Raw genomic sequence first — 15,878 nt, 5'->3', positions numbered from 1 at the left:
AAAAGCAGTCTCGTTCCATAGAATTACTTGTAAAATATGCTGGCAGTTACAAGCAAAACCTCTTCATGATCACCAGGAGCAGCTTCAGAGTCTTAAAGTGCCAAATTAAACTGTTTTGCTTTGGTTCTCAGAGGTGGAGCTCTGCTGACTGCCACCAACGGCCCGGGGTTTCACCTCATGCTGCCCTTCATTACCACCTACAAGTCTGTACAGGTGAGACACACACACACCTTTATACACTTTCCTGCTCGTCCACCAGGCTTCAGGAGCTGGGTTCCTGCTTTCAGGTATCTCTTACTGTGCAAAAGAATCTTGGCTTGGGGTTAAAAGTATAAAATTCATACACAAACCTGTGCATGTACTGTGACAGCGTGCGTTTTGTTCATTCCTGCTGTGTTCTTGCCCTTGACGACTAATTTGTATAATGACTGTGGGAGTGCTGTATTCACTGACTTGGTAACTGTAGTTTCAGTTATCTGGGCTGAAAATATTAAATGTAAATGTCAAACATGTTCTCTCATTCAAGAGAGGGAGAATATTCACATGCATTGTGACACTGGAGATGGTGGATGCAATCGCAGAAGCTGTATTTGACAAAAAAAAAGCTCCATTTCAGGAACGAGGAACGCATCAAGAGTTGGCCACAATGCTGGCAAGCGACAGAGCTTTGGGGAAATGAGTCAGGCTGTGATACACAGTTCCCCAGAACAAGGGAGGGCTCATGGCAAACATCATGAGGTTGACCATAGAGCTAGTTAGTTAGTAATAATTTTCGTTGCATTGCACCTGTGACACGTGCAGTGACGACGTTGAATCTAATTTAATCTAATAAATGTGGTCGGGTCAGCCAGAGGGCCGGTAGGTGTGAACCATCTCCTTGCATCATTCTCCTTTAAAACCAACCACGTTAACTAAAGTGACTTCTTTCCTGTTCTCTTGGGCCTCTGATGCCCCTTTTCCACCAAAGCAGTTCCGGGGCTGGTTCGGGGCCAGTGCTTTGTTTGGAACTGGGTTTTCTGTTTCCACTGATAAAGAACTGGCTCTGGGGCCAAAAAAACAGTTCCAGGCTAGCACCAACTCTCTGCTGGGCTTACGTCAGCGGGGGAGCGGAGTTGTTAAGACCAACAACAAGACCGCGAAAGATCGCCATTTTTAAGCGATGAGAAGCAGCAGCTGTACAAACGCGAAGTCATCCAGTATTATTATTGTTGTTGTTGCTGCTGCTTCTTCTGTGTGGTTTTTGCTTTGATATTCGCGCCAAGGTTTATGCAAACGTAGCAACGCAGTGTTTCCGCTATGTACAATTGGCTGTGGCGGGCCGCCGCACCTTGATTTTTGCCGCCGCGCCTTCAGGAATTCCTGAAGGGGGGCCGTGGCCCGGGTAACTTTTTGAAAATTTATTTTTGAAAATTATTTAAAAAATAGGCTAAACCAATATTTTTTGACGTTGAGCGGACTCGAGCCTGGCATGAACCGCTCCGACGCGCTATAATGACACCAATCTATCACCAGCCAAGCAGGAGACTTAATCAAACGCATCTCCCGCCCACTTGTGTCCGCGTCTGAGACGTTGAATTTTCACAGAAGGAGGGAAGAAGTTGACTGAGGTAAGACTGTGTGATAAATTAACGAAGGAATAAGAGAGGAATTTCAACATATAGGGCTTAAGTTTGTTAGCGTTAAATAAGCATTGCTTGTACAGTAGCGTTATGTCGTTACAACGTTGACCCACTTTTAATGTGCCGACAACCGACTGTAGCCGCTAACATGCTAATTAGCTTGCTGCCAAAAGTGCAAAGACCTTAAATTGCTCTGTGTAAATTAGAAAATGGCGCAACTTCCTCTGTAGCCGTCAGCTCAACTTGCCTTGAGTTTTGAGCCAATCACAACAGGGCAGCACTGTGGCCTGAGGTAAAACAGGATAGTTTTGTTTAAATTACAAAAATGAGTAACCCAATGACTGTCTCATATACTCTTACTGTTTAAGTAATGCAATAAAACTAATCTTTAAAAGTGGAATTTACTCAGACTATTTGCACAGAATGAACTTTGGGGTTAACAGTGTAATAGTGTTGCAGTGTTCTGCAAATTTGCAATTTAATATTTCAGATCTTGAGACGTGAAAGTGCTGTTTTAAAAAATAAAAGGTCAGAGATGTTTTCTTTGTCGTCTATTTAGTTCATTTTACTTCCTCAATAATTTTTCTTGATTGAGAAATCGGTCTGGGCTCTTATGGGTTAATCAGTAGCCTGCATGCTAGTATATGTTCCATTTACAGTCAAACATTTTGATGAACTCCAGGCTCAGTTTTGATTAACGTAACTGACGTATACAGCGACGTAATGACGTGGCTCCCCTTAGCACCGCGAGCGATGGAAAAGCAAACTGGTTCTCAGCTGGCTCGCAAGTTGAACGAGTTGTGAACCAGCACCAGCACTGGCCCCGAACCAGCCCTGGAACTGATTTGGTGGAAAAGGGGTATTTGTAAACTGCATTTACTTACATTTTTATACACAGTGGTAAAGTCTAGTAGCTTGTCACCGTGAGTACCATCTACATCAGTGTTTGTGGGTTTTTTTTAAGATGAAAGAAATGAGAGCTAGCAAAGCTAAATTAATCTAGTGCTATAGAATGTAAAGATGTATTTGTCTAATTTTATAATGCTGGTGTTATTTCCAAAAAAACAAGTTTGTGCAGTGGTGGTGCTGTTTATTTTTCCACATTATAAACAGGAAAAACGAGTTAATTTGATCTTGCAAAGCTTCACTGCTGAGTCTCAGCAGCTCGAAACAGAATTGGTGTTGTAATGGATTATTTCTTTCGTTATCAGATGTGAACCAAGGAAATGAGGCCTACAGTGTGTGTGAAGGTGAAATCACGGAGCTGTGCGGTTAAAATTGGCTCATTAAATTACTATATCTTGCTTTGATTTCACAGACCACGCTTCAGACGGATGAAGTGAAAAATGTTCCCTGTGGCACAAGGTAAGAAAACATCTGTGGAGTAAAGCAGTCAACAGTTGGTTTGTTGCTGATGGATAAGCTATATTGTAAGTTCATGTCCCCGCCTTTAATGATGAGTCGGAGTCTTCAAAGGAAAAGAAAAAAAAAATCACTGAGCCATGCGCTTCTCCTCCCTCCCCCCCAATACACACGATAAGTAATCAAGTCTGTAGTCAAGTTAATACATGTTAATGCCATAAAACGAAGGCTTAACGAGCCTCGCTTAGGTGTCGATCACTAACAATTATCAAGAAGAGTGATCATTGACCTTAAAAAAAAAAAATCCAATAAAATGACTTCTGAGCTAGAAGCAGTTTTACTCAGTTCTTTACTCCATAAGCACTTGTCATGGCTACTTATGTCCATGCACGTTCATGCTCTGAGCTCTTGTGCATGCAGCATCATTAGAACTAATTACCATGCGCCTGTTCCAGATTAGAGTGCAATCACAGCGTGCTTATCAGGACACTAAATACACAGACTTTGAAGCATATGTGCTGTACTGTCTCACGTAACCAAACCTTTGTATCTGTGTATTGCTTTACTGGTTTTCTCACTTTTGCATTTTGGCCTTTCTTTGCAGTTACCTCTGATATTCTGTTTGTGCCTCGCTCGACCATTGCCCGTTCTATGATCCTGCATTTATGTTTCTGAACTGTTTACCTGCCCGTTTTTAAATAAACACACTTCCTGTAGTTAAATCCGTTTCCATTACATAACACTTGTAAAGGTAAGGTGCTCTCCGTCGAAGACAAACTTCATATCCTGGACTGTCTAGAGCAGTGGTTCTCAAACTTTTTTCACCAAGTACCACCTCAGAAAATACTTAGCTCTCCAAGTACCACCATAATGACCAAAATTAAAATACAGTAGCATAGTAGGCCTAAGTATTCATTAAAAACAAGGCGGAGGTTTTATTTAACAAGTATATTTAATATTGTTGGCCACTGTAACATTACACGCAGTACTTTGAACAGTAACACTGTGTTTAAATATAGGAAAATAAAACACTGTACTTAAATAATGAATCAAATCAAATTAATTGCACATAAAAGTGAAATAAACATTGTACTAAAAAATATTAAAAGACAGTTCTTAAAGATTAAATGAAAATGTACTTAAGTTAAATAACTGTACTTAAATGTTAAGTAAAAAAAGTACTGTACTTGATGTACTTGAAAAAAATCAAAACAGGCTATGCATAGCTGCAGTTCTTGCTGTTTCTTAACTCCAGTGACTGCTTTCTGAAACAGAAACACACACCCACAAACAGAGGAAGAACAATAAGATTAAAACAAAAGTGAGGAAAAGCATTAAGCATGATACGTGTCATCTCTCTGGCTAATGGTAAACACAGCAGTTCCCCGATTGTGTGCGGCTTACCGGCTCTGGCGATCAGGAGGCTGGCACGATATGAAGCTTCCTGTGCTTTGGTTACAGGTGTACCATAGGACAGAATGGTGGACTTGGACTGCTTCAGTTCATCACGTTTTCGTAAAAAAAAAAAAAATCCATTGGTTTGTCCTTTAGTGCTGTGTGTTTGGTTGTAAGATGCTGTTTGAGATGCGATGGTTTCATGGACTCATTGCTCAGAATGTCCCCGCATACAACACACTGCGGCCTGGGCAGCTCCTCTGTCCCGCTCCAAATCAATCCCAGTTTTATGTATTTTTCGTCAGACTTCCTCCTCACTGGTTTCTGCCGTTTGCTAGCAGTTCTGGGGCTGGTTTTGCCACTGTCGTTAGCATCTGCGCTCGGCTCACACACGTCCTCTTCAGTTCTCCCTCTCTCCTGATCCACCCTCCCATTCGCAGAGTTAAGCCACGACAGTAATTTTGTCGTACTCGTCATAATTAGCAAAGCCACCTCCACCTTTTCCCATCACAGCCTAGTCTACCAATGGCGGATAACCGTCTGTCAGCGGAACCGGCGGGAATGCGTACGTATGGCTACCCAGAAGCACTTGCAAACTTTTTAAAATTATTAACTTAATTTGTATCTCCTTTCATTTTCTTGTCATGGGTTGATGAGATTTTCATCCATTCGGATATTATGGATAATATTTCACGTTTTATTTTATTTTTTTAATTTTATTTATATTTAAGTGATTCTTTGGTGTACCACTAGAATGGAGCCCGCGTACCACTAGTGGTACGCGTAACACAGTTTGAGAATCACTGGTCCAGAGCGTGGTGCGAAAGCAACAAATTTATCTAAAGATTACGGTATCCCGAAAAATTCTATTTCAACTTTTAAAGAACAGGAGCTCCGAGACTTCGTCCATAACCGCGATCAACATAACGGGCTGAAAAGAAAGATGCAGCAAGCAAACAACGGCAAGTGCGACTTGCATGTTTACGAAGTAAAATAAATAAGTGAATTAAGTGTAAATATAAATTAACAGTTGGTCTTGTTTTATGTCAGAGTGAGTGATTGGTGTGACAAGTGGGTCCATTTCAGTATTACAAACTTCAGTCATAATAAAACAAACTATTTGGACGTCCCCCAAGGAGTTCATTATCACGGAGTTGCAGTGTAATAACACATCTGTGATTCTGACAGTAATGGAGAGGAAACAAAAGTGAAGCGAATACAGAAATGAATGATATTAATTGCTTGTCCCAGTCTCATTCATCAGGGATGAGAATTTTCTGCCGATCGGCGGATTTCCAACTTTTTCAGACCAAAATGATCGTTTTTGAGATCGATGTAAATCCGTTGAGAAATTTTCGGGGGGTGAGGTATGGTTAATGATCTGTGGTCACCTTAAAACGTGTTGATTCTTGGTGGGCTCCGGGTTAACACACTCAAGTCTTTCAACATGTCGTAATTAACATTCACTTTTGCGACAATGTTCGACTTATTTGCGGTAGAATTTTCGGGAAATCCCATCGCGTGCAGTGTATAAACACAAGTACGCATGCTCTCCACGCGTGGCCTGCAGTCGCCGTTCACCAACCGTACACACTGTTTGACGATACGCATTGGTAACATCGGAAAGACACGTATTCAGGAGGGATATTTTAGCATATCGACAATGGCAAAAGTCCTAGATAAGAAAGAAGAGGATCGAGCGAGGGAGATTGATAAAGGTGCAGGAATAAAGAACTGTTTTCGATGGGCTTGGATAGAAAGAACACTGAATGTCGAGATCGACAAGCAGACTGTCACAACGAAGCTCGCTGATCACATACGGAAACTAGATGTCCCAGGAAAAGTACTTTGCTCATTGTGTTCTGACATGATAAACTCCGCTAGTAGAGGGGCGAGGACTATCCAACTTCACATATACACCAAAAAACACAAAGGGAGGGTGAAAATTATTTTGCCTGTTCAATGATTCATTATATTTATAGTGTATATCGCACAAATCAATGCCATGCTCTCTCTGTGTGTGTGTGTGTGTGTGTGTGTGTGTGTGTTTATCTTTTATAAATGAGGTTAGCTTATCTAATGTAGCATGTTGGGGAGAATCATAGTATCATACCTAAAATTATCAGAAATGTAGATATGATAGCATGTATAACGCTACGTTCACACTGCAAGGCTTAATGCTCAATTCCGATTTTTTTGTGAGGTCGTTCACATTAACAAATATATGCGACTTGTATGTGATCCTCAGTATGAACGAAAAGTGACCTAAAAGTGTTCCGCATGCGCACTGCAGGATACGACGACGTCACACGCAGTGAGCATGGCCAGTGTTTACGGAAGTAAAACCGCCCGGTTGTGGTATGACCCATCCAATCTAGCTTGAATAGCTGTATCCCCCCAAATGGAAATCAGCTCCCTAACCTCTGCGTCCTTCCATTGAGAAGATTCAGAACCTTCACAGCCTGAAGCGTCCCTCGCATTGATGTCATGCGCAGGGGCGCAGATACGTTTTTTGAACTGGGGGGACAAAAAACTGGGGGGGACAAAGCTGCCAGCAAACCAACCCCAATATGCCTATCAAACTTGTTGTGGGTTACCATAGCAACCAAGCTCGAGCTCGCAACCTGTGCAGTCTGCGCAGCTCAACCAACCAAATATCAGTCTTTGTTTTGTTTTATGTGAGTTGTTGCAACTATGTATACACTGCTGTGCACCTCAATAAACCGAATGGTAAATAGTCTCTTGATTTTTCCGTGAGGTTTGCCTTATGCAAAGTGTGGGGGGGGGACCGAACGAAGTGAATTTAAATCGTCCCCCCCTCTATCTGCGCCCGTGATTATGTGCCATGTTGTAACTTTTTTTGAGAGACCCGCCGCCTACTTCAGCGCAGAATAATGACGTTTGTGGCTTGTTGATGACGTGTAAGTCGGATGAATGCGACCTGGCGGTTCAGACTGAAGTCGCATATGAAAAGAGCGGATAGGAATTGGAATTAGGACCACATATCCAAACGGCCTGGGTCGGATTTGAAAAAATTGGATCTGTGTCGTTCATATTGTCAATAAAAGATCGGATACAGGTCACATATGGGCGAAAAGATCGGATTTGAGTCACTTCAGCCTGCAGTGTGAACGTAGCCTAACTCTCCTACTTATTGCTCATTGCATAGGGGGACGGAGGGAAATTGCTGGCGTGTGCTGCGCGGGAGCGTCTGCCCAAATTTTTTAGGCCGAGATGAACTTATAGTTTTTGATTTAAAAAAAAAAATTTCCAATATGTAATGCCAGTTGTACATGCCTGTTCTTTAATTCAAAATCATCTCAATCTTCAAACTGGCCAGATGGTATCTGTTACATTACACAACATCCTGTCCAGATAAATCCTAGTTAGTACACAACAGTTGAAAGGGAAGTGATGAGTGATGTTGAATGTTGCCTGCTTAATATGCAAGACCTCCTGCTACCATGATAACGTTAGAAGAAAGCTTAAGAGAATTATATGATAGAACTTTTTTCTGGTTTGCACTTCATTTTAAAGGATTAGAGTATTCAAAGACATGAATAGCAAAGATGCAGAAATATAATACTGTAGAGCTCGTTTATATTAAAAGGTGCATTGATTTTTTTTTTTTAAATCAAATGTGAATTGATTAAAAATGAGTCTCTTGTACCATATTAATCATTTTAGTCCACCAAGAAGGGGAATTTATTTCCAAATAAATTGCAACTTTTTGCTGATTAAAATTAATGGTTTTGGAGTAAAAAAAAAAGCCAAAAGTCATTAGCTTCTGCCCCTGGGTCCCGCTGGGTGCCTGTGGCCCCCAAACCCCCGGCTTTTTTCAGACTTTTTAAAATATTTTTCATTCTCATCCTTGCATTCATGAATATTTATGTTGTCTCTTTGGCAGTGGAGGAGTGATGATCTATTTCGATCTGATAGAAGTGGTGAACTACCTCGTACCCTCAGCTGGTAAATGCATTTACATTTCTGTAACAGTTAGTGAAATATCCACGATGTCCTGTTTACCCCAAATGGTGTCCATTTTTAGTTTTGTACTGGAGACACAAGGCGAACATGGCTTCTAATTGAAACACAAGCTGTAATGAGCGATTATTTGGTTTCGTTTATCAATCTTCATATGTTCACACAAACAAATTTATTCGTAAATAGTTTGCAGGAGCATTTACACAAGTAATGTGGCCTTCATGAAATTGTAGTTAGTTGGGCAAACCGTTTCAGTCCTGAGATTTGCCAATCAATCAAGTAAAGAACATTTTACATTTTATATTAATGAGCTGAAAAATGCTTGGTAATATGAGGTAATCTTGGTTATCAATATAAAATCCCATGCAAGTAGGAAGAAAAATTCTGATTGGTCCCTTTTGGGTAAACCAGTGTGACGTTGGCCAATTCTGACTGGGCTGATGTTAATCCTGGGAATGATTTCTTTGGTTCAGCTTTATGATAACATTTGTATACAAGTTTTCTAAAAGATTGATAAACGAGTTCCAGTGTTTTTCCTAAATTAGGAGCAGGCAGCGTTGGGTTTCAGCCGATCCTCCCTGTTTAATGTAAGACTGTGTGCTGAGAAAGAAAGCAATTTGGGGCCATGACTGTTCTTAGCTATGTGGTGACGTGTGTGTGTGTGTGTGTGTGTGTGTGTGTGTGTGTGTATTCAGACATTGCTGATGGATGACGTTTTATGTAAAAGGGTCGTTTTAAAGGTTGGCAGGTAGGGGTGTGTGTCTGTGTGTAGGTTCTCAGTTTGTCATCGTTCCTCTCTCTTCCCTGCACAGTGTATACCATTGTGAGGAACTACACAGTGGACTATGACAAGGCTCTGATCTTCAACAAAGTGCACCATGAGCTGAACCAGTTCTGCAGTGTGCACACACTTCAGGAGGTTTACATCGGCCTGTTCGGTATGAAACGCACCACCACACCAATCTCCACCTCCACTCATGCAAAACAAATCACATGAAGCCTGGTGTGATGTCCCAGTGTGTTAGTGATGGAGTGAATAGAAATATGAAACGTCATGAGTTGAGTTGAATTCACTGTGCAGGCAGAATAAGATTTCTGGACACGTTATAAAGTAATGTTGTGGTTATAATGATGTGACTCACAGAGCGGGGTGTGTCTTCACAATATACACACTCCACATCAAAAAAAAAAAAAACACCCACTTGTGCTACATGCCTCATTTTAACCATTAAAAAATTAGCTTATTGCAGGGGGTGTGGCCATGCTTGATCAATGGTGTCTTTTACAAAGCATGTAATTAATTATATTAATATTTTTAATAGTTTGACAGCCCTAATTGTGATGAGTGCAGAATTATGATTGTACTGTGTGTGTGTGTGTGTGTGAGATAGATCAGATTGATGAGAATCTGAAGCTTACCCTGCAGAAGGAGCTGACCATCATGGCTCCCGGTCTAATCATTCAGGTGCGTTCAGTACACTGTTCCACTCTCTGTAAAAATGTTTATTTGGACTCGCCGGACGATTCAAAACCAAACTGGACATTTCTGTGTCCATCTAAACACCATCAGTTGGAAAAGTGTGACAGGAAGAAGTGTACATGATCAGCGTATAATAAAAGACTTTTAATCATGATTACTTAAGATGTCAGGGAGTTGTTCTGCCAGAGGAAAAGGTGTTGAATATTAAGGATTACTGTTCAAAGGTAATTGTGACCGAGACAATAACACATGGAAAATGCTAAAGTATAATCCAACTAGTGAATTATCCATAACACTCATCCTGTACAACCAACCACTCGCATTCACGCCTACGGTCAATTTACTGTAGAGCCACCAGTTAACCTAACCTGCATGTCTTTGGACTGTGGGGGAAACCGGAGGAAACCCACACGGACACGGGGAGAACATGCAAACTCCACACACAAAGGCCCTCGCCGGCCATGGGGCTCGAACCCGGAACCTTCTTGCTGTGAGGCAACGGTGCTAATCGCTACCTAGTGAAGACAAGAAACCGTTATCTGTTTACAACTACTGGAAAACCAGCAAGTGATAGATCACAGTTTAGATCACCTTTTCACATAGTCATCTATCTCTGTTCTGTTTTCACTTTATATCCTCGGATCTCAGATATATCTCACCTGGTCATTACTCCATTCCTTGGATACGCTCAATTTTATGACGTTTCATCCATAGGGGGTGCTACACTTGACATGTTCATATTTTAAGAAATACTTGCGCTTAAAAAATCTGAAATTTGAAGTACTTGGCCAAAATGTCCTAAATTTGCGTAAAGACATGCGGTTAGGTTAACATGGGGCCGGCCTTGGGCTGAAGTGCCCTTGAGCAAGGCACCTACCCCCACACTGCTCCCTGGGTGCTGTAGCATATGGCCCTTTTCCACTACCCTTTTTCAGCTCACTTCAGCCTGACACGGCTCGTGTTTCGACTACCTCAGAGCGGCACGACTCAGCTCGCTTCAGCCTTACTTAGCACCCAAAACTCGCACAGTTTTGGAGTGGGGCTGAAGCGAGCCAAACCGAGCCGAGTGGGGCTAGGGGCGTGAGCAGACACTCCCCTGTGCACTGATTGGTGAGGAGGAGTGTCCTCACATGCCCACACACGCCCCGCGAGCACGCTGGGATCTGTAAACACCGTAAACCCGGAAGAAGGAGAATTACGAATTACGAGAATTATGAAGCCTTATGCGCCTCGCCTCATCTATACGCTCTTGCCAGTATCTGTTGGCGTTGTCGGTGACGACAAGCCACAGCACCAAGACCAGCAACACTAACGACTCCATGTTTATTGTTTACTCTCCGGGTCGTGAGACTACCGCTTAAAAGCTCACTGATGTCACTGTTTGCGCCGCCTAACGACATCACGTGACGTCCACCCACTTTCGCTAACTCCACCCAATGTGTCCACCCACTTCCAGCCAGCACGGTTCAGCGCGGTTGTAGTCGAAATGCAACTCCAACAGCCCCACTCAGCTCGACTCAGCCCAACTCAGCACGGCTCAGCCCGACTCAGCCGCGTTGGTAGTGGAAAAGCGGCAATAGCTGCTCATTGCTCACTTGTGTATGCGCATGTGTGTTCACTGCTTCAGACGGGTTAAATTTCACTGTGCTTGAGTGTGCTTGTGACAAAGCGGCCCCTTCTAAATGTCCTAAAGTGCCGATTGGCTGGTTCACCAAAACAGCCAATCAAATTTCAGCAGCCAGTATTTGCCATAGAAAACATCCAATCTTTATGAAACTTTAAAGCCTTGTGCTTATTGCCACACACAAGCTATGGTCCAACTATGAAGTCTTTCACTACGTTCAGACTGCAACCTGAAACGACCCATATCCGATTTGTTGTGAAATCCGATTTTTTTGTTAGGCCGTTCACATTACCAATTATATGAGACTTGAATGCGATCTCCAATATGAACGGAAAACGACCCAAAAGTGTCCCGCATGCGCAAATTGACACGTAATAAGCACATCTACGTAATACGTAAACAAAAAAAAGCGCACTCTTCAGGTTTACTAATTTTTTTTTTGTTTGTTTGTTTAATTATCTGGTTAGTGTTAAAGTGTGAGGTCTCGTGTGTGTTTTTGTTTCTGAGCTGAAATGAAAACGTGTAGCCTGGTAACGAGGGTTGACTCCTAAATGTCTCTCTAATTTCTATATAAGTGCACTACATGTTACTAGGAAGTAATGGATTTTTAAACTCTATATAGTGCACTCGAGCTTCAGTAGGCAGTCATTTGGGATACGGCCGCTGTATTACCAAACTCTTAATTCTGGCTTAATAATTTGCACATATTTATTTCGTCATATTAATAAACTTTTTTCTACATTTTTATAAATATTTATTTAGATTGTTTATAGCCAGCTGAATTCTGCAACTTCTCTCAGCGCTGGCTCAAGGTGCAGAAACACCAGTGCAGTTTGCGATGGAGATGAGGCGAGACCTGGCGATGTGGTTTTTGTGGCGGCAGCGGAACTCACACAATAATCTGATTAATGTGGGCAGCAGAGTAATGAGACCGAAGGGTTGTAGATGTCTGATAAAAAAAGAAAAAAACTAACAATATTCAATATAAGACATAATGAACGTAATCGAATGAGACCGAAGGTGTCAAATTACTGGAAATTTCCAGGACAATCTTATCTTGTAATACAGGATGGTTTAAGTTATAAATCAGTTATAGAAACTGTTTTATTTAATCAGGCTAACAGATCAACATCCAGGTCCCTACCAAATCCACCATTAGCTTGATCAATTCTATAAAAGTCTATTTAAATTCTGAAAACTGTACAAATGTTGTTGTTTTCCACCAAAGAGGCGGGATTAGCCAACGCAGAATAGTGACGTTTGTCTCTTGTTGATGACGTGTAGGTTGCATGAATGCGACCTGTCCGGTCAGACTGCAGTCGCATGTGAAAATAACGGATATGCATCGGATTCAGGACCACATATCCAAGCGGCCTGGGTCGCATGTGAAAAAATCGGATCTGTGTCGTTCAGATTGTCAATAACAAATCGGATACAGGTTGCATATGGGCAAAAAAATCGGATATGGGTCGTTTCAGGGTGCAGTCTGAACATAGTCTTTTTGTCTCCCATCTCATCAGCTACATTTCTTCCACCAAAACACCATTTTCTTTTCTGATTCTGCATAATTTCCCAATCATTGTGTCTGTTACCACCAACTTCCTCCCCCAATTTTTATTTTTTATGAAACCTAGCCTGCATTATCTCCAGTCCGTGTTGATGATGAAAAGTTGTACCATGCAAAACCTTAAGATCTGCTGAAGCTCGAAATTTGCAATTCTCATTGCAATTGGTCCTGTGTGCTGTTGAAGATGTTAAACCACTTTTATTCCAATGTTTGCAACTTCTGCAATGCTGCGGGACCCCAGTGATCGCCGCTTGCATCTGTATTTTATTTAATTAGAGCGTCTTATGGATTTCTGAGTTTGCAATGACTGACACATGAGCTGTTTCCTGAAAACACTGCTATTCTCTTCTCAACCTTCTGATTAAACCCTGATCTCTCCAGTGGTCCTGGACAGGCACATGCAGTATGAAACTTGGCTGCGGTTTGCTCAGTATGATGAGCTTTTAATCCAAAACAGAATATGCACATGCTGTTCTGTGCACTTTCTCACGAATTTCAGGCCAAAAGTCTGAGTTGTTCATGTCTGTAAACCAGACACTAGGCCACACCCACTTTTACTGTTTATTATTATACACACGCACAGCTGGCTGCGTTGAACTTTTTGAGTTTAGTCATGGGTGATGTGGTTTTACTAGTGGAACAACTGTACGTGTAACATGGCAAATGACGGAACACTTTCAAAACCACCAGTTTGATGATGAATGTTTTTTTATTTCTGCTCAGACTTGTATATGAATCAGTTTTGAGCACAAATCAAATGAATTCTCTCTGAAAATAAATTCTGCAGCGCTCATAATGAAGTTACTAATAACATATCACAGAAATGACTTGGTGCATCAAAAAAAGTTGCAATAACGAGTGTAAGTTGGTAGACAGGTTAAGTCATCATGAGTTAGTCATCATGAGTTAGTGAGCGATAACGAGTTAAAGTTGAAATAATGTTTCTAAGTGACTGAGTTATTTAAAGCTATCTTGCTATAACAAATTAAGTTGTAATTGTGTTAGCTGTAATGTGGTACAACCCCGATTCCAAAAAAGTTGGGACAAAGTACAAATTGTAAATAGAAACAGAATGCAATGATGTGGAAGTTTCAAAATTCCATATTTTATTCAGAATAGAACATAGATGACACATCAAGTGTTTAAACTGAGAAAGTGTATCATTTAAAGAGAAAAATTAGGTGATTTTAAATTTCATGACGACAACACATCTCAAAAAAGTTGGGACAAGGCCATGTTTCCCACTGTGAGACATCCCCTTTTCTCTTTACAACAGTCTGTAAACGTCTGGGGACTGAGGAGACAAGTTGCTCAAGTTTAGGGATAGGAATGTTAACCCATTCTTGTCTAATGTAGGATTCAAGTTGCTCAACTGTCTTAGGTCTTTTTTGTCGTATCTTCCGTTTTATGATGCGCCAAATGTTTTCTATGGGTGAAAGATCTGGACTGCAGGCTGGCCAGTTCAGTACCCGGACCCTTCTTCTACGCAGCCATGATGCTGTAATTGATGCAGTATGTGGTTTGGCATTGTCATGTTGGAAAATGCAAGGTCTTCCCTGAAAGAGACGTCGTCTGGATGGGAGCATATGTTGCTCTAGAACCTGGATATACCTTTCAGCATTGATGGTGTCTTTCCAGATGTGTAAGCTGCCCATGCCGCACGCACTAATGCAACCCCATACCATCAGAGATGCAGGCTTCTGAACTGAGCGCTGATAACTCGGGTCGTCCTTCTCCTCTTTAGTCCGAATGACACGGCGTCCCTGATTTCCATAAAGAACTTCAAATTTTGATTCGTCTGACCACAGAACAGTTTTCCACTTTGCCACAGTCCATTTTAAATGAGCCTTGGCCCAGAGAAGACGTCTGCGCTTCTGGATCGTGTTTAGATACGGCGGCTTCTTTGAACTATAGAGTTTTAGCTGGCAACGGCGGATGGCACGGTGAATTGTGTTCACAGATAATGTTCTCTGGAAATATTCCTGAGCCCATTTTGTGATTTCCAATACAGAAGCATGCCTGTATGTGATGCAGTGGCGTCTAAGGGCCCGAAGATCACGGGCACCCAGTATGGTTTTCCGGCCTTGACCCTTACGCACAGAGATTCTTCCAGATTCTCTGAATCTTTTGATGATATTATGCACTGTAGATGATATGTTCAAACTCTGCAATTTTACACAGTCGAACTCCTTTCTGATATTGCTCCACTATTTGTCGGTGCAGAATTAGGGGGATTGGTGATCCTCTTCCCATCTTTACTTCTGAGAGCCGCTGCCACTCCAAGATGCTCTTTTTATACCCAGTTATGTTAATGACCTATTGCCAATTGACCTAATGAGTTGCAATTTGGTCCTCCAGCTGTTCCTTTTTTGTACCTTTAACTTTTCCAGCCTCTTATTGCCCCTGTCCCAACTTTTTTGAGATGTGTTGCTGTCATGAAATTTCAAATGAGCCAATATTTGGCATGAAATTTCAAAATGTCTCACTTTCGACATTTGATATGTTGTCTATGTTCTATTGTGAATACAATATCAGTTTTTGAGATTTTGTAAATTATTGCATTCCGTTTTTATTTACAATTTGTACTTTGTCCCAACTTGTTTGGAATTGGGGTTGTACTATGTTCGTTGTAATAAGGAGTTATTAAGTTGTAATAAATTACTAAAGTATATCAAGTCATGATGACTGGTAAATCGTCATGAGTTATTTTTGAAATAATGGATTAGTAAATTGTAATACGTTACGAGCACTCAATAACGAGGTATTAGTTCTAGTTATAATGCTAGTCATAATAATGAGATCTTGATCCACGCCGAGCGCTTTATTCGGAACTGCAGGACTGGAACC

General features: G+C 41.4%; 1 protein-coding gene across 3 annotated transcripts in view; it reads left to right on the top strand.

Annotated features, from left to right (window-relative positions):
* The window catches only part of erlin2 (ER lipid raft associated 2), a 63,670-nt gene that overhangs the window by 9,427 nt on the left and 38,365 nt on the right, over positions 1-15,878 (top strand). For all 3 annotated transcript variants that reach the window (XR_009651458.1, XM_060907522.1, XM_060907521.1), the window contains exons 3-7: positions 132-213; positions 2,938-2,984; positions 8,284-8,345; positions 9,173-9,298; positions 9,752-9,825. Coding sequence is in view for 2 of the 3 variants with exons in the window: in XM_060907522.1 (XP_060763505.1) it covers positions 132-213; positions 2,938-2,984; positions 8,284-8,345; positions 9,173-9,298; positions 9,752-9,825 (391 nt within the window). In the remaining variant the exon portion in view is untranslated. The remainder of the gene's footprint in view (positions 1-131; positions 214-2,937; positions 2,985-8,283; positions 8,346-9,172; positions 9,299-9,751; positions 9,826-15,878) is intronic.

The sequence above is a fragment of the Neoarius graeffei genome, chromosome 24 (genome assembly GCF_027579695.1).
Source record: "Neoarius graeffei isolate fNeoGra1 chromosome 24, fNeoGra1.pri, whole genome shotgun sequence".
NCBI classification, from domain to species: domain Eukaryota; kingdom Metazoa; phylum Chordata; class Actinopteri; order Siluriformes; family Ariidae; genus Neoarius; species Neoarius graeffei.
Note: the sequence above shows the minus strand (reverse complement) of the source record. Positions and strands in the feature narration are given on the sequence as shown.